Source organism: Lissotriton vulgaris, chromosome 11 (assembly GCF_964263255.1).
Source record: "Lissotriton vulgaris chromosome 11, aLisVul1.2, whole genome shotgun sequence".
Classification (NCBI taxonomy): Eukaryota; Metazoa; Chordata; class Amphibia; order Caudata; family Salamandridae; genus Lissotriton; species Lissotriton vulgaris.
In genome coordinates, this window is record NC_141699.1 from 656,623,357 (window position 1) to 656,642,933 (window position 19,577).

At 43.5% G+C, this 19,577-nt stretch overlaps 1 protein-coding gene across 1 annotated transcript in view; it reads left to right on the top strand.

The window, feature by feature from the left end:
• The window catches only part of LOC147683291 (disintegrin and metalloproteinase domain-containing protein 9-like), a 2,469,977-nt gene that overhangs the window by 2,181,971 nt on the left and 268,429 nt on the right, over positions 1-19,577 (top strand). The window contains exon 17 of the mRNA XM_086944815.1: positions 14,563-14,643. Coding sequence (XP_086800941.1) covers positions 14,563-14,643 — 81 coding nt within the window. The remainder of the gene's footprint in view (positions 1-14,562; positions 14,644-19,577) is intronic.

Here is a 19,577-nt window from a genome sequence, read left to right on the forward strand (position 1 = left end):
CACAAGCTTTTGAAGACTTAAAGAAAGCCTTATGTCAGGCACCAGTTTTAGCGACACCATGTTACAACAAACCGTTTACACTTTTTGTTACAGAACGGGACGGTACAGCGTTGTCTGTCCTCACTCAAGATCAAGCAGGTTCACATAAGCCTTGCGCTTATTTTTCTAGTACATTGGATTCAGTAGCCCAAGCACTCCCTGCGTGCTTAAAGTCAGTAGCAGCAACAGCGTTAGCAATAAGACAAAGTGATTCAATTGTTTTAGGTCATCAGTTAACAGTTCAAGTACCACATTCTGTAGAGGTTTTGTTAAACAGAACCCAGACTCAACACTTGACTATAGCACGACTGACAGGTTATGAATTAACACTATTCCAGCCACACATAGAAATCAGACGCTGCAGTATCCTGAACCCCGCAACACTATTACCAACAGTTATGACAGATCCAGCCCCACATGATTGTATAGAAATCATTAATGCAGTAACAAAGCCTAGACGAGATTTAACAGATGTTCCGTTGACAAACCCAGACCTGACACTTTATGTGGACGGTTCATGTATGAGAACAAGTACAGGAGAACTAGTGGCCGCGTATGCCGTGACCACTGAAACTGAAATTAAAGAAACACATCGTATTGACACACTGTCCGCTCAAGCAGCAGAGCTCATCGCTCTGACCCGAGCTTGTATTCTAGCCAAGAACAGAAATGTTAACATATACACTGATTCCCGTTATGCCTTCGGAGTTGTACACGACTTCGGAGTCCTCTGGCAAGAACGAGGTTTCCTGACCTCTCATGGGGCCAAGATTCAACATGGTCCCCTCATTCAAGCACTGTTAGAAGCAATACATTTGCCCTCTGGCATATCAGTCATGAAGTGTAAGGCACATACTAAAATTACAGATTCTGTTTCCCAGGGTAACGACCTGGCAGACCAGACAGCAAAACATACAGCACTAACTCACATCCAGATTACTGATGTGACAAAGACAATAGTTCCGACAAAGTGTATGACAATTAGAGATCCCGCCCTAGACGTAATTGACATTCAGACACATGCTACTCCAGATGAAGTAAAGAAATGGACTGAACTAGGAGGGATTCAGACAGATCAAGGTTGGGTGACGAAGGGAAAATCTATATGGTTTCTCCCTGACTCGATGGTTCAAGTCATGATAAATACAGCACATAGCCCGGCACATCTAGGAGAGAAGGCGATGTTAGACAGTTTACAGAATCTCTGGTACAACAAACACTTACGAGCAGCAGCAAAACAGAAAGTGAGTACTTGCATGATCTGTTGTCAGTTCAATCCAGGTAAAAGCGTCCCTGTAGAGCAAGATCACCCTTTTGAAGTCCTCCAGATGGATTATATCCAGATGAACAGTTGTCGAGGTTTTAAATATGTCCTTGTAATTGTTTGTGCTCTGTCCCGCTGGACCGAAGCATACCCAGTCCCAGACTACACTGCTCCGACCACTGCCAGACAGTTGGTTCGTGAATTCTTCCCACGGTACGGTTTGCCCCGTGTCGTGTATTCAGATAACGGACAGCCGTTCTCGTCCGAGTTGATGAAACAGGTTTCCCTTTTGCTAGGATATCAGTGGAGGTTCCACTGTGTCCGACATCCCGAAGCAGCAGGCCTTGTAGAAAGGCATAATCAGACACTAAAAATCCGCCTTGCCAAGATCTGTCAGGAAAAAGGGGTCGACTGGATAGTCGCCCTGCCCGTGGCACTATTCTACATGAGAATGGTCGCCCACTCAAGATCAGGGCTATCCCCGTACGAAGTGGTCTTTGGCAGACCACCGAATATGTGGGGGACGCCCATTCCGAAGAAAATCACTGATGTTGATTGTAATATGTTGACAGATTACCTTGCCTCCTTGATGTCTGCACTCCAATCATGTCGTTCACAGGTTGCCGCAGCCTTCCCTGACAACACCGATGTAAAGGCGCATGAGGTCCGTCCTGGGGACCTGGTACTCGTCCGGAATTTCGACCGGAAAAGTCCGCTGGAGCGCCGTTGGAAGTCTCCGAAGACCGTCCTCCTTACAACCAGGACCGCCGTGAAGATAGAGGGGAGAAAGGGGTGGGTCCATACGAGTCACATCAAACTTTGCAATGAACTAAAAAACGGACTGAAACAGGACTCTGACTCGTCCACCCCCACCAAAGACTGTGTTGAAACGAAAGACTTTACCGTTACCGAACGAGAAAAGACTCCCCAAGAACTATATCGAATGAAGCTCCGATCTAGCAAGTCAGACAGTTTAATTGTTTAAGTCCTCCCCTAGGTGAATCGGTTAAATAGTTTCTGACATGTATCCCCTAGATCGAGATAGAGAGAGAGAGAGAGAAGCAAAGAAACGTACATACTGCAAATCACTGCGTAGTCACTGTATAGTGACGTTGTTAATAATGTTTTTTCTAAGTATTCTAATTATTATTGCCAGCATTCTGCTACCTATATATTGGCCTATTTTCAGGCATGAACAATCTGCTTACAATGTCTCTGCTGAACACACTTTTAGTGAACTTCCTGCACATGAACTCTCTTACAGACTTGCGCTGCGCAACAATACATTCATTAGTATGTTACATCACTCCCATCAGACGAATAATGCTACAGACTGCTGGATATGTGGCCGACTCCCTCCCTACCAGAATTACAAGGGAGCTCTGCCCCTCTTTCCGTACCCGTTCACTCACAATGGCTCCTGTGGAGCATGGTTCAAAATAATTAATTCCTTAGATCCTGATATTGCTGTTTTCGATGGGGGCTGGGTTTGGGGAAACTTGAACTTAGTCCTGCTCAACGTCTGTTACCCTGATAAAGAGGGACTTCCCACTCGAATAGGAACTGATCTAGAAAATGAAGTATATGGATTAGGTAATTACACAATTAGCCTTATGATCCTTACTGTTGAATCCGAAGCTGCTCCAGTTCTGCCCCATATGTTGGTATTACCAGTCACAGGCGAACTATGTGTTAGCAAGAAAGGTTCAGTACACGTAGGTCATAGTAAATGCACTACTGTGGTCGAATTCAGTGATCATGGTAAATCGTCCTTTAAAGCTATAAGTCACTCCTATTTTGTTTGTGGTCATACCGCATACATACGTTTGCCTCCAGATTGGGATGGTACCTGTTATATTGCATTCCTTCTGCCACCTGTTTTTCTAGCTCCCCCTGATTACCATAGAAATACGAATCTAGTACAGAATAGACCCAAAAGAGATATTCCACTTGTCGATTACACAGAAACGGCATGGGAACAGTACACTGATTTCAATAAAGGATTCTTTTTCTTCCTAGGGCCTGTCCAAAACAGTAAATTAATACGCAGATTAACCAGAACTCTTGAAGCAGTAGTACATGAAACTGCCTCCGCCTTAGGTAACATAACAGAGGAGCAATCTGCTATGCGGGTTGTTGTCCTTCAAAATCGTCTTGTAATTGACGTCATCTTGGCAGATAGAGGTGGAGCCTGTAAGGTCATCGGGTCAAGTTGCTGTGTTTTCATCCCACAAAATGCACCATCTGTCTATCAAGCTATTACCCGTCTGCATAAAATTGCAAATCAGATACATCAGAATCCAGGCACCTGGACTTGGTCCGGTTGGTTCTGGACTACGTTAACAGCTTGGGGATGGAAGATCTTATCATTCCTAGGCATTGGCCTTGTTATAGTATTCAGCTGCTGCCTGTGCCTGCAGTGTGGGCCAGCGATTTGTGGACTGTGTGCCACATCGTGCATTGAACATTCCAGTTGTCTCTCAAATAGCCAAAGAAAGAAAGATGAACATATAATGTTACAAGAACAAACCGATCGATTTATGAGGATCGATATATCATGAAGGGTCCGTAGGGAACAAGGAGGGAATGAGGTAATATAAATTTTATGGTCAAGTTGTGTTCCCTAGCGAGTACCCCACCGACTCCATGTACGAGTTAAAGTGCATGTAACTTCCCTCCTGTGTCAGCTATGAAGACGCAAATACATTTGCGTCCAACGTTAACATGTCCTCTTTCAGATCCACCATGAATGGGTTGAATGGTCCGTTCCTAAGTATGCTATGCCAACGTCTTTTTGTAGTGTACTCCTACGTTTTTTCAGCCCTGGCTGAAGTAGGCCCTGAATCTCTGCCACCGAGCCTCTTTTCTGGCTTCTGACTCCGAGAAATCTCTGCCCAGGCAGCCCCCGTAACCGTGAACTCTGACTTACTTCTAGCGCGGCCCTCCGTGCTCAGCTCAGCCTGCTGCCTGCCAAGATTGACTATAACCTTCGAGTTATCTGTTTCCCTCCCCGAAAATACATTCCTTCCTGCTAGCTTCAGTAAACATCCTTCCTCAGCTACAGGGCTAAAGGGCCGACCTGTCTCTATGCAAGTAATTCATAGCTTCTGTTGCCATGCTTCCATGGAAGGCCCCATGCCCCCACGCTTCTCATACAGACACTCAGGCGCTTATACACGCACTCACAGCAAGTATAGAATAGCTTCTGCTCTAGAGACCTTTCTGCCCAGATAGCTTAGTTCCTAAACATCAGATATCAGATATGATAGAAGCACAAGTTGATCTGACATGCCAGACTTCTGTCTCTTTCCGTCAGTGTAAATGTCAAGTCCCCTGCACCCCTCCAATCACACGTCATGCAGCTGCGCGCGCATCCAAGCTTCCGATTTCTGCTGACATTGCCACATTTTCTGTTAGTGCCACCCATTCGTGACACCTATCTGTGACGTTTCCAGAACACACCTCTAGTTCACGCCTCTTGATTACGTACATGTGCCACGTGTATATTGTTATCTTGTCTTCTCTCAGCTGTTACGCCTCTTGCACTGTTACTTATGGAATGAAATAAGTATATAAGCTATGTACTGTTAATAAAATGTAGCGCTCTATCCCTTCTGACACCCTGTGTGGTGGTCAGAACATGATATCTTGGCCATGACCATTCCTTTTTAAGGAATAAAACCCCTTAGAACTCTCACACCACGGACTCTGTCTTTTTTCATCCGATCTGAGTTATTATTGATCAAGTACTTACCTGCATAGAAATTAAGAGAGTAAATTAATCATTTACGTCAACGCATTCTTTTCCATCCCACTGCATCCAGACAGCAAATTTCTTTTCTCTTTTGAGTTCGACAGTCATGTCTACGTTTGGAATCGTGTCCCCCAGGGGTACACAGAAAGTCCTTCGATTTTCAATCAGATTTTAAAAAGATGCCTTGAATCTTTAGTCCTGCCAAAAGAATCTGTTTTGGTTCAGTACATAGACGACCTTCTGGTGGCGTCTAAAAGTCGAAACGACTGTGTCACTGATACCATTGCCTTATTGAATCATTTAGGCAAGGGAGGACATAAAGTATCACCTGACAAATTGCAGTTCTGTAAGAACTCAGTGAAATATCTGGGGCACCAGATAGAAAAGGGTATCCGAAGGGTTACTTAAGAAAGGATTAGAATAATTTGTGATATGGAGTTACCTAGAACCCAGAAGGAAGTCAGAATGTTCCTAGGAGTTGTAGGATACTGCAGACAGTGGATTGTGGGATTTGCTGTTCTAGCCAAACCCCTAATAAAAATGACCAAGAAAGGAGTAGAAGATCCAGTTAGTTGGGATGATGAAAGTATGACAGCTTGGATAAAATTGCGAAATTGTCTGTGCTCAGCTCCTGCATTAGGAATGCCAGATTATTCCAAGAACTTTAAATTGTTCTGTGATACAAGAGACAATTGTGCACTCTCAGTCCTAACACAAGAGCATGGTCTGACCAGACGTCCAGTGGCTTACTTTTCGGCTACTCTAGATCCAGTGGCTGCTGGATTGCCTGGATGTCTGAAAGCAGTAGCTGCCACTTGCACTAGTTTAGAACAAAGTGAAAACATTGTCATGGGACATCCTGTAACAGTATATGTTCCACATTCAGTTGTGATTCTGCTAACCCGAACAAAGACCCAGTATCTCACACCTAGTCGGCTGACTAAGTATGAGAGAATTCTTATTGGTGCAGAGAACGTGATAATTTCCCGATGTAATATTCTGAACCCTGCAACCTTGTTACCCGTCGCCCAAAATGCAGATGTGGAGGGTGAAATTGAACATAACTGCATTGACTTAACTGAGTTTAGCACCAAACCACGTCCTGATATAAAAAAAACGGCCCTACCTGTAGAGGACCTTGTGATGTTTGTGGATGGCTCCTGCTTGAGACATGAGGATGGACGGTTGAGTGCTGCCGATGCAGTAGTCACACTGGAAACGACCCTAGAGGCATGCTACTTAAGTGAAATAAAATCTGCCCAAGTAGCCGAATTAATTGCATTGGCAAGAGCTTGTAAACAAGGGAAAAATAAGAGAGTAACCATATAAACTGACAGTCAATATGGTTACGGGGTTGTTCATGACTTCGGCCAGCTATGGTTGCAAAGAGAATTCATGACTTCCTCAGGTACCCCTATCAGAAATGGAAAAGTGGTACAAAACCTACTGGAAGCAATCCAGTTACCCAAATAATTGGCGGTGGTCAAATGTGCTGCTCACAAATCTGGTAACGACAGCCGGAAATCGATATGCTGACCAAATTGCCCAATATTGTGCCCGATACAAAATGTCCCTAAAGATCAAATTGTGGGGAGGCAGAAACAGCTGCCAACTTATGGTGTTTGAGAATGTATCTACTTTGAGGGAACTGAAAGAGTTGCAGCAGGTAGCAGAGGAAGAGGAAAAGCAGAGATGGGAGACAGATGAATGTCAACCCAGGGACAGGGATGGTGTTATGGTTGATAAAAAGGGTATGCCTGTATTACCGGACAGCATGGTTGCTCCAATGGCCAGAATGATACATGGAGACACACATATCGGGAGGGATGCGATGTGTCGTATGTTCCAAGAAGTGTTTTACAATTCAAGTTTCAGAAACATTGCAGAGATGCTTTGCCAAAGGTGCTTGGTTTGTCAACAATTTAACCCAGGGAAAAGAACAGTAGTAGACCAGAGTACGATTGGAAAGGCAGAAGGTCCCTTCGTCAGACTACAAGCAGACTTTATTCAGTTACCCATGTGCAAAGGATATAGGTATTTCCTAGTTATAGTCTGCTTATTCTCAAGGTGGGTGGAGGCCTACCCAGCAAAGAAAAATGATGCCATTACGGTAGCCAAATTGTTACTAAGGGAGCTAATACCTAGGTTTGGTTTTCCAGAAACAATTGAAACAGACAGAGGTGGGCATTTTGCCAACGAAATCCTAGCAGAGCTCTATAAAGCATTCAAGATTGAGCCAAATCTGCACTGTGCATATCATCCGGAGGCTTCTGGAGTAGTCGAACAGGTGAATGGCACTATAAAATCAAGATTGGCAAAAATGTGTAACTCTACAAGATTGAACTGGATAGAAGCATTCCAAACCGAAAGACAGGCCTGAGCCCCCATGAGATACTAATGGGAAGAGTGATGCGACAGGCATGGGTACCAGGACACAAACTGCTAAGTATTTCTGATGATTTGGTACTAGAATACTGCAGGCAGCTGAGTGACCAAGTGTGTTCTATCTCTCACCAGATTGGGGAGGACGCCGTCGCCTGGCCAACAACTCCAGCCCATAAGCTGAAACCTGGTGATTGGGTTGTGTTGAAGAAACACACCCGGAAGAGTTGCCTTGCACCAAAGTGGGGAAAACCAAGACAGGTGATCCTTGTCACTACCACTGCTGTGAAGTGCGCAGGCGTGCCAAAGTGGATCCATGCCAGCCATACCAAGAGGGTAACCGGAGAAGAAGCGACTGAAGCTGAAGGTGGTGCAGCTGAGGAGACTCCAGACGAGGGTCTGGATCTAGCTGATGTCATACTACCGAGCACCAGTCAAGACGAATGGTTCCCAACAGACGATCTGATTATTGATCCAATAAGAACCAGAAAGTATTCCTACCTAGACAGAGAGTGGGATAGTGAGGATGAGACAGGACTAGAAGGAGAAGATCAGGTTATCGAGATTCACATCAGACCTGATCAGGAGGTAGGTCAAGTAGGGACAGACCAAGTCATCGACACTCCTCCAAGGACTCCAGAAACTGAAAAGGGACAGATAGTAATTAGGGCTGAAGTTCATGCGGAAGAAAATCAAGGGTTCGAAGTGCATGAACAGGGACAGATAGACATAGACGAACGTGTTCAGGAGGCAGAGCCAGAAACAGTTGAAAGTCAAAGCAAAATCCAAAGTATACCTGAACAAGGCCAGCTTAGAAACCAGGCAGAAGAAACTGAAGAAAGACCTGGGACTAGTCAGACAGGAAGGGAAAAAGATTCTGTCGAAGTAACAGTGCCACAACAGAACGAAAATAAAAGGGCTCGTGAGGAAGGCCAAACTACAGTGACAGCTAAAAGGCTCAAGAAGAAAAGTGAACCCAGATACATAAAAAGACTGAAACTAAGGTTAAAGACAGTAGAAGAGAAATTAGAAGACCGAAAAAGAGCTCCTAGTGAAAAACAGAGAGCAGGAACTCAGCAAAACAGACGCAGTACCAGAATAAAAAGGCACAACAAAAATTACCGAAGTCCTGAATGGACCTACTTGGAGATGGAAAAAATTGATGATCCTGAAATATGCGATAAAAGCGACCAAGATTCGATTGCTGATCTGAGTCCTGAAGAAGAAGACCCAACTTGAAAGTGAAACTGCGTAAGCCTCTTGTGAAAAGGAACAAAGAGGGGTTGGAAAGCCACCTGTGAGCTAAAATGTCTGATTCAAATGTGAATGGAAGACCCAGAGGGAATTGTTGTAAAACTTGCTGTAAAATATGCTTATGTAGTGTAGCAATAGTAATAGTGATATGGATAGGACTAACAGTCTTTATACCTTTTATGATCAGTAAAGATACTAACTTGTACCCTACTAAATCAATGACGCCAGACACAGAAGTCGTACAAACTGAAGAAACACCACAAAGTGTAGAAAGACGTGAGAATACAATTAGCCTGAAACAAACCAGACCTGACTTACAAGCACCAGATGAGGAAGGACTACATTTTCACAGAATCAGAAACAGAACACATTTGAATGTCTTTGCAAATCATTTAGTGCATTATGTAGAAGCTATGGAAATAGAAGATTGCTATGTCTGCATGAAGCTACCTACTTTTGTAGCTGAAGGTGTGACCTATCACCATCTACCCCTGACCTATGGAATTTCCTGTAGTATATTAGCAAGCTTATTTTACAGAAGTACCTTACAGTACTACTACTCAAACACTGACGTAATCTTTTCTGAACTTCCTATTCCGGAAACCTGAACATTGTACATGTTAGAAGCGAAGTGACTCGTTACATGGGAGAGTACTTTCTGACTATAGGTGACATAGATTTAAATGAAGCACGCAGAGATAATTTAACCTGTTCATTACATGAGCAAGAGAAAATGTTTTTGAAAATGGCAGAAAAGAGAACGGAGAGTTTCCAAAGAAAGGCAAATGATAAGAGACAGAAAACTCCTAAATGGGCTGAAAACATGGAAAGCACCTCAAATGGCGAAGCTAATTCTGCACTGTTGCTGGACTTTGAACGGAAAGGGAAACTCTGTCTTCATAGAGAAAAGACTAGTTATTATAACAATGTATTCATCGGTTCCAGTGAATGCGAACATAATTACAAGGTAATTGAAGGTTGGGGTTTCAAAAATGTGTCAGAACCTGTGTTTCCCGGAATTTATTATATATGTGGAAACAAGGCTTATTTCAAATTACCGGATCACTGGTATGGAAGCTGCTATTTTGGCATTGTCTTCCCGAAAATATACCATGTGAACAACGCCGCTGGAAGCAATGAAAATACTAATGGTTTAGTACGTAGTAGACGTGAAAGTGTAGGAGAAATTATAGGTGATATATTTAGTGCACTGATACCTGGAGAGGGAGTGGTTCTGAATGCTCACCGTATTTGCAAATTATCTACAGTAGTGGATCGGTTATCAACTGACACTGCTGCTGGATTCCTGCTGGTCAATACTGAAATGGTTGCGATCAGATCAATGGTTTTACAGAATCGACTTGCTCTTGATACCTTATTGGCAAAAGAGGGCGGAGTCTGCAGAATGCTGAAGGCGCAACATTGTTGCACTTACATTTCTGATAAAAGCGTAGAAATTAAGAAATATATGCGAAGCATAACTAATCTGAAGAAAGAACTCAAACCACTGGAGGTTGATAGTGCCTGGAAGAGACTAACTGATGGTCTCTCCTCTGTAGGTAGTTGGTTTTCTAACATAGGTAGAAGTCTCGTTGGGAAAATACTGATGCCAATAGCTGGAATAAGTTTGATTGTGTTTATTATAATAATTTGCTGTAAATGTCAAAAATGCAGAAAGAAGTACACAGTAAATAAGAGGGGAGTGAAACGGAAAGTTGATGAGCTGGAATTAGAGGAATAAAGAAACCAGATATACAAAAAGGCCAAGAATTTCCATCCTAATAAGGATGCTGAAAAGAGGCTCAACAATAAATTCATAGAAATAGAGATGAACGAAATGTGAGCGAGGAAGTTGGCATCTGTTTCCATTAATAGTGATGATAGTAAATATCATCAAAGAGGGGATTGATGGAGCAAGGATTCGCACGTAAAGCGACTTGCTCACATTCAAGAACCTCGTTTAACTTGTAATAGCATTAACCAACCTGTTTTGTCATTAACACCTTGGCTGCTAAGGGTTTTCCCCTACTGTGCTGGAAATTGCACTTTTGCATGATTCATGACGAGCTCAGCTCGTCATAAGCACAGCTCCACTGTGCCTCATGACGAGCTGAGCTCGTCATGAGCAGGGAAGGGGTTAATATTGCACTTTCACACTACACGCGGGTGTCCCAGAGACGCTTGCCTATGTGTCTATTAATCATAACAAGGCTTGCATACTACAGAATCGCTGCTTCGCAGAAATCCAGTCTGCGCATGCGTCGGTCATACCCATGTGATGTGACACACTCGCAGTTCTGGAGGGATTTTTCGCTCATGCGCATTACAGCTAAAATGGCCGCTTTGTCTTTAACATGCTCTCCGCTTGCTACTGCTGCTTTTGCATATCTATCTATTTCTGCCTAAACCCTAATGCTATAGACATTATAAAGTAAGGGGTGCAGTGTAGCTTATCATGGTGTACAGTGTATTCATTTTTTCTGTGTTTCTAATTTGTTTTCGCTTACTTTTCATGTACCGCGTATCTGTGGGCCTGGGAGCGGGGAGCCACTCCATCTTTGAAACCCATTACACCCCAATCATGTGATGAGGGAAAATTCAAACTGCGCAGAAGCAAAACCAAGCCAGCTGGCTTCTGAAGTTGAGATGCGCCTGGGAAAATCTTCCGTGCACCGAGAGATTTCGGCTGTACCTAAAATTGTTACAAATGTATTTACTTATGTGTGTCCTATTGTTTTACACCTTTCTCATGCCCTGGGAACTGGAATGTAAGGGGTGGGTACGAAATTTGAATATTAAATATGAGAACTCAGAATTTTAGGTGGTGACAATGACCTAACCACCTCCTCTGACCAATCCTAAGTTGGGGATCCTGTCACTTGCAACATTTGTGGGTGGTCTAGGGACCCGTAAAAGGTATAACTAGCCTAGTTTTAGCTAGAGAAATTGTCCGACTTGTCCGAGTAGCTGACTTGTCACCGACCCTACGAACTCTATAGGCGATTGATACAGAGAGCTGCGGAGCACTCTGTCTGAAATTTCCATAAACTCCAAGGGGTGGAAAAAGTCTTAAGTGCTGGCGAAGCACTTTGCTGGGAGATTCGAGAACCCAATCGGGGTTACAGGAGAATTCCGTGCAGAGAGGGGGTAGCGCAGGCGTTGCATCCGAAGCTGCAGGTGTTGGTCGTGCCCTTTGGTGAGCCCAGTCCTGACCCAAACCCTGAGGGGTATCCTGTCCTGATTGTCCGTGAGCTGTACCTGCTCACCTACTGGCATCCCAAGTCCTTGAGGGTCCTTGTCCTCGCCTTTCCCAAACTGACCCGTGGCCAGGGTTAGTCCTCATTCCTGTCCTAGGTAAATATAATTTTGGGTGTCCGTCTATCTATTCTCTTTCCTTCTTTTCTTTTAATAAAGCATCCTTGCCCATGGTATTTCTCACTGTCCTCTCCAAAGACTTATATGCAAACTGTTTGATTGGCTATGTTCCATTTTTCCCCCTTCCTGTAGGGCATATTGAAACTGTTTTACTCAATTAGTGATCTAATTTTACTTATGTCTAGGATCTAAGCTTAGTTTAGCAGTTAGGTTAGTATCAGGTTTTGAATCACTTGTAGGACTTTAGCAATTCACTGACTAATGTGTTTTAAACTCACCTACCTTAGTATAAGTCTAAAAACTGAATAGCATGTTCCCTCTTACCCTTATCCAGTAGTAATTTTCACTCGCACTCAATGGTGCTTGCCCTCATTCACAGTTATATAATAGTTATAATCCTGATTATTGATATTTTGATCTGTATTAGCCTTATACTCATGTCATTCTGATTTAAACTTACTATATAAAACCTTTAAAACCCTTCAGAAGTCTGTGGTCATTATAAAAATATCGAAGCGTTATTGAAATGTATAAAGTATTTTTGATTATCTTATCTCTTGTCCACTGCTAGCTCCTGATCCGTCAGGAGAATATGTGCCTGTGGTAAGTCAGGTACACAGGTAATAGTGTTAAAGAAAACACATAGAATTACCGATGGTGGTGTGTAAACTCGCCCGATTCACAAAAATACTGTCTTAAACAAGTCACGGGCCCAAGTGCGTGAAATCTGGTAAAACCAAGAGTCGGGAGCCCTGTCGCTCTATCAGGGTGAACTCTGTCTCTTATGATATGTGATAGATAGCGTCTGAGATAATCTGGTGGAGACTTACCACACAGTTTCCTTACCTGTTTTCGGTCATACAATTAATGTTTGGAGTTTTTAGGCTTTATAGGAAGCTCTTCTTGTTATTCTCCCACAATACTTTTTGCATCCATCTGGAGGATATATGTATATTTTTTTGTTTGTAGAAGGCTTTATTTCGATAAAATTTTATCATAAAAAGCATCACAATAAAAACAATTTTACATTACATATTCCACAAGATAAAACAAGGAGGATGGACATGCACAATATATCATCCATCAATAAAAAATGTGATAACACATTAGGGTTAAGAACAGATTAAACATTATAATTATTTATTTTTAAGCCTTCTTGTTCTAACGATCCATGCCCAGCTAAGAAACTTAGAGATAGCGCAAACATATACTAGCCGAGTATCTGACATGAGGATTCGCAACCTGTCTTTATGGGTATGTTTCTATTTTCTCTCTGTTTTGCAAGTCCTTGGGAAATCATGGCTGTTACTTCTTGAGGTGGTCTTGTGATCAAATTGTGTTTCGTATCACAAGTGTTGTTGCACGCCCTTGTTGCCTCGCGCCGGGGTATAATTCAAAAGTTAATTAATCTGCTGCTAGACTGTGCCTTTACCAGATATTACGTTACTGAAGATAAGTAACTTTCACTTCACTGGAATTATGTCAATTTATCATATACACGAAATAACATCCTCTACCTTAGAACTATGGGTTTTAAACGGCTGTTTTGTGCAATTAATACAATGAGGTGAGTATGTGTGCATGTATGCAGAAATACAGAGTGAAATCTGTTACTTATAGCAATTATCGAGGTGAAGACTAGAGGGGTCATGATGCTTCTTTCCTTCCATCAACATTCGTAATAGTGTATTACACTTAACGGCTCTCCAAATATGGTTTATGCCATTATGTTTTATCGTGCGCAGTAGTAATAAACAAAAATATTAAACCATAATAAGAGCACAACAGGTAAAATCTAGAGAGTGAGATAGATTTATAATACCAAGGCGGTAAGGCTGTGTGATGATGGTCCCAGTTGTTTTAAAGATTGGTTTTAAAGTGAAATCAATATATACATGGGTGATTACGTACACACGTGCCCGCACACACACACTCTCACTCTCCCTCATCATATTTGGCAACAGCTTGGTGGAGTCGGCTAAGGTCTGGCAAAGCAATTTTCGTGCTGATGAGGGTGCGAGGGAAAAAGTTAAGGGGGTAAAAAAATGTGTTTCACCATAGGAAATTTTGCTCGCACCTTCACCCCCAACCGCTGAACAGGTTTACACTAAACATGCCATGAAAATGACCTTTATTCACAATGCATGCTATAGTTTTGTGTACATCTATTTATTCGTTTCGGAGATGTAAGCATTAAAAAAAGATGCTGGGTGAACTTGAAACGGTTATAATTTTTATATATCTCTACTCTTTACATATGCTGAGGGCTCAAGCACCATTTTAACTCATAAATACGTACAGCGACTGTCACTGTGTAAAATATGTCTATTTTTTCAGTAAGCAGTGAACATAAACATATTACAAATACAGTAATAAGGTTCCAAAATTATCTGTTATTTTTGATGTTATAATGCTAAAAGTGTAAAATAAAATGTTTTCGAAAACTAAAGCACAATATGAACTTGAGTCTCTTTTGTATCTGTTCTCTTTTAAGGTTTGCCTGAATAAAGCCTGTGTTCCTGATTCAGTCCTGAATTATGATTGTGATGTAAAAACAAAGTGCCATGGGCATGGGGTAAGTTAACTCTTCAGAATGTTACGCATCACTATAAACTGTGTATGTCTTCTATTTGATTTTTCGGAACAAACAAGTTATCTGTTCATGGGTTGCTCCTTGCCAATTCCAATTTCAAAAGTTGCAATCATAAAAATAGATATTTCGCAATGACTTCATTGCTAGTCCAGATAGTCTAAAGTGAAATGGAATTAAGATTTGTTAACGCAAAGTTAAACTCTTAGCTATATGATCTGTTTTCGCGAAAGCTTTCCACATTTACCACTTTTAGTGCAACGCCTATACTCTGGACCAGTCTTCTATACCGCTCAGTAAAACAGAGGGCGGGCCTAAAGGTTTGTGTGCTCAACTTGCATCAGAAGTGACGTGCACAGTGATGCACATCGACCGCTACTTTTAAAAAGCAGTGAGCAAGTCTCGCAGTAGGAGCATGCGACAGGCTCAATAAATACTTGCAAAAGGCAAGCCAGTCTTCTCTCATCCATACCTATGGAGGACTAGGAGGAGTCCTGTACCTACAACAACAAGACAAGTCACTTGTGGCCTGAGTGAAAAGGAGAATCTAACAAGTGTTCCTTCATTACGAGTTCACGGTTACATTTCGATCCCTGTGCAAGCTTGTGTTTGCAAAGGGATCGGAAATTACGAGTTGTGTGATAATTATCACACCCTCGTAGTTTGTATTTACCTCATGTGGTAAGTACTCCACCCTATTCCAATAAACCTTTTTTTAACAACTAAGCAAATTTAAATACCTGTAAATGAATAGTACAAATTCTTCATAATATATGAAACAACACCTTGCGTTCGCTACATTGGTTACCAATTAGGCAGAGGATCCATTTCAAAGTACTTTGTATGTCCTATAAGATTCTTAAAGGTTCCCCTGCCCAGATCCTTCAGAACCTTCTGTCTCCTTACATTCCAGGTCGCTCTCTTCGTTCATCGGATCGGGAATTGGCAGTTGTTCCACGTTTTAAACGTAGTCGGGCTGGGGGACGCTCTTTTCGGGTACGTGCCGCTGCCTCGTGGAACGCTCTACCATTGGAAATTCGGACCCTTGCTGATCTGCTCTCATTCCGCAGAGCTGTTAAGACCTTTCTGTTCCCTTAGTCTTTTCCCTTTTATATGTCCATTTCTCCAGTTGTGTTATGTGGCTTCCTTGTCGGGCGCCGGGACGCTTCTTTGCTGGAGCAGCTGTGCGCATAATAAATGCTCGTAACATAACATAACATAACATAACATAACATAACATATCAGCAGTTAGGAAATCACAATTGAAGTGCATTTGTTTTGTAATGCTGAAGTCTGATGAAAACAACGATCTTAAAACTATCAAAACAAATAAAGGCACTTCACTTGGTAATGCTCAAATGACGAATATTTGTTAAACATGATTTCCAAGCGGTATTGTTTGTGTGCTATATCGTTTAATGTATATTAATTTATAAAACTGCATGCCTGTGCAAATTTAGTGGCCATTTCATTGGAATATGTTGTGTCTGTAAATAACAGTGTCCTACTGTAAAATTCATTTGTGACGTGCAATTTTGGGTGGCAAATTATTTGTGTGAATTGGAAATTTTTATGATACATGTGGCCACAACCAATTAATTAATGATTTTGCATTTGAAAACGATATAATTATCTTATTTAGAAGTGTGATTAGTAATGTAGTATAGTGATGCCATATTTTTCGTGGGAGACACCATTATTTTAAATTAGGTGCAGTTTCTGGTGTTCTGCTCATCCTGCTCTTCCCCCCTCCCAATCAGCTACCCGTGCAAGTCTTCTCTCTTCAGTTTCTGTGTAACACAGTGCGCTATGACGTAAATGGACTGTAATATTATAAAGCATGTATTGTGAACTTGATGTATCATTTTGAAAAATTCCGTTGCTAGTTGTGATGGAGGTGTGTTGAAGAACATAATTGTATGAGTTATTGTTAGAAAAATGTTTCATATTGTGTGGTACATTTCCGGAGTGCAGTTGCTGAGTAAGCAAGTAGAAGATTTCTTACTTTAAGAAATGGGTTCGTGTAATGAACGATTCAGATTTACGAAATTACTTTTGATTTGCCAATGCGACCTAACCATGATCATACCATGCTGAGTTTGTAGTTTTGTTAATTAATATGTATAAATTGTGTTTAGAAACCCCTGCTTTCCATAGATCGGGGTGGCTTTCTGTTTTCCTCCTGATGCTGTGTCAAATTATTTTGAGATTACCTCACTCAGGATCCTGTCAGTACTCTTTATGAATTTGACACTTAGAATTTAGAAATATTTTATTGACCAACTAGGGTTTTTGTTACGATTTATGATTCTGTATCTGAGCCTTTTTGGCAAATTATACATGTTTCTCTGTAATGTTTATATTCATAATTCTGTATTAAAACATTTTAAATATAATTTTGATCTAGAACTCAGTTCTTGAGTTGCCGCAGTTTCTAATTATGAAATCTGAAATAAACAGTTAATTATAGATTCCTTACCTTTAAAATGACCCCCAGGCGTCAGACTGGATCTGGAGAATTTTTCTTAGCAATACCCCTGCACGTCAGTTGGTGGCGTTGGTCAACTCTGCGTCCGTCATCGGGGTCGCCGGGATGATGTCGCAGTGTTGTCAATTCTTTCTTTTTCCGCACCATCCAGGGGCGTAACACAGGCCCCCGCAGCCCACGCGTTGCGGGGGGGCCCCTAGCTCTAAGGGGCCGCCTCAGCACTAAACTCTGGCCTGGAGAGCTCCTGATTGAGCCCGGAAGGGGGCCCCCCTCAGTACCGAGGAGGGAGGCCCCCTCACTTTTCGTTACGCCAGTGGCACCAGCCTAGCGCAGATCTGGGGAGAGCTACCCCTTTAGTCACTTTTTGACTTAACTTTTTCAATGTTTTGTCAACTTCTTTTTTGAGTCTTTGACTCCTGGTGTGCGAGTGATGTCCCATCGCCGAACCAGCTTCAAGCCTTTCGAGGCCTATCACTGGCTGATGTCTGTGACGGACCTGTACCTCGCGTGCCTTTGGTATCTGGAGCGCCACCACAACACAAAGTCGTGCTCCCACTGCCGAGCCCATGAATCCAAGGCCTTTGCAGGAGCGGTCCCGAAAGCTCTTGGAAGCCCGGAGGTCAGATCCGCGTCACTTCCAGTCTCGTTTGAAAGGAAGGTCTTGAGGCAACTCGCAGGGACCCCACTCCTCGTCCCATTCCAAGTCTTCAAAGTACTCAGGTAAGTCTAAGCACAAAAAGAAGGCGAAGTAGCACCTGCACTCTTTGCCTTCTCCCCGTCATTTAGCTGGCACGACGCAGGACTCATAGTGTTGTTACTCTTAGGCTACATCTCCGGTGCCCTCTTCAGGGACGACTGCACTCCTCCCCCCGTTTCCGGGAGCCGGGGTGTCCCCTGCCCAGCTTTGTACATTTTACAAAGCCCTCCACCATATCTTTGGGTACCCGAACTCCACTGGCGCGGCTTCGGGTCCCGCGGAGCCAGTTCGAGGTAATGGCTTTCGATACCGGCAGATCCAGCACTGGAGTTCCTCTGCAGGTCCAGGTCTAGATCCGGATCGACGCTGGTTGATCTTACTCGACCTTCCCCGGTGCAGATCTTGATGATGACGCCCCGGCATCGGCCATGTCCCCTGCCGCCGCCATCCCCATTCTCACTCCCGAGATGTACCCTGAGCCGGACTGACATCAGTCGAAATTGAATCTGACGCTGAAGAGCACTTTTGTTCCCCTGTTCATCTCTATCACCCAGAAGGTGGTGATGAGGATTGGGAGGGGTCTCTGGGGCCTTTGGCAGACCAGCTTGAAGAGCCAGACTTGAGAGAGGACTTGGGTGACGCCAGTGGTCTGGACACTTCTCCAGACCTAGGCACGCTTTCTCCCCCTACCGTGGCTACGGAGGGGGGAGCCTCATGCTGTGGTGGTGCGAAGGGCAGTCGAGGCCTTGGGCCTCGAGCTCCCTTCAGTGGCAGTTTGGACCAATCTCCTGACAGAGCCGCTTCAGCCTGCGGCAACCTCCTCTGAACACCTTCTGCATTTAACGAAGCCCTCACGAACGTCCTTTGGGCACCTAGTCCAAGCCCAGCACAGGGGCTTCAGTGGAAAGGATGATTGCCTGCTGCCACTGCCGGGCTCCGGGCGACATAGTTCTCCTCACCCAACACCTTTCCCCTGAGAGCGTTGTGGTCCAAGCCTCTTCTTCTAATGGTGCTTTCCCTTCTGCTGCCCCAGACAGGGAATCGAAGGAGCTGAATAATCTTGGGAAGCGCATGTTCTCTTCCTCCAGCTTGGTACTGTGGTCCGGGAATACCACGTGCCTCTTGGGCCAATACTCCCATACTATCTGATAGAGACATCTAGCCGCAGATTCCTTAACTTTGAACTTCTAGGCATCAGGCTAGATCCAGAAGATTTTTCTTAGCAATACCCCTGTGGGCCGGTAGGCGGCGTCGTGTTCACCGTCATCGTGACGTCCTCATCGTCAATATAACTGGCACTTCGGTGCGCTGACATCAGGTCTTTTCTCTCCGCGCCTACCAGCGCTAATCCATTGAAGAGAGCTACCCCCTGGAAGTTTTGTGACAGACTTTTTTCAACTTTTTGTCGACTCCGTTGGTGTGTTTAGGAAATGGCAAGTAAGAAAACTTTGGGGTTCAAACCCTATGGTGCCTGCCATTGCGCCATGTCAGTTACAGACCCCTATCTGGTTTGTCTGTGGTGCCTGGAACCGCGACCACGACTGCAAGTCGTGTTCCAACTGCCCGGCCATGGCGTCGAAGGCTTTGAGGGACTGGTCTGTAAAGCTTCTCCTGGCCGATGTCCGGCACCGCGGAGGTCGCCTTGTCAGTCTCGATCCCGGTACAGGTCTTGGTCGAGAGGAAGGTCTGAGCACTGTTCCGGCAATTCGAAGTCCTCTTTGTCGAAGTCAGGTA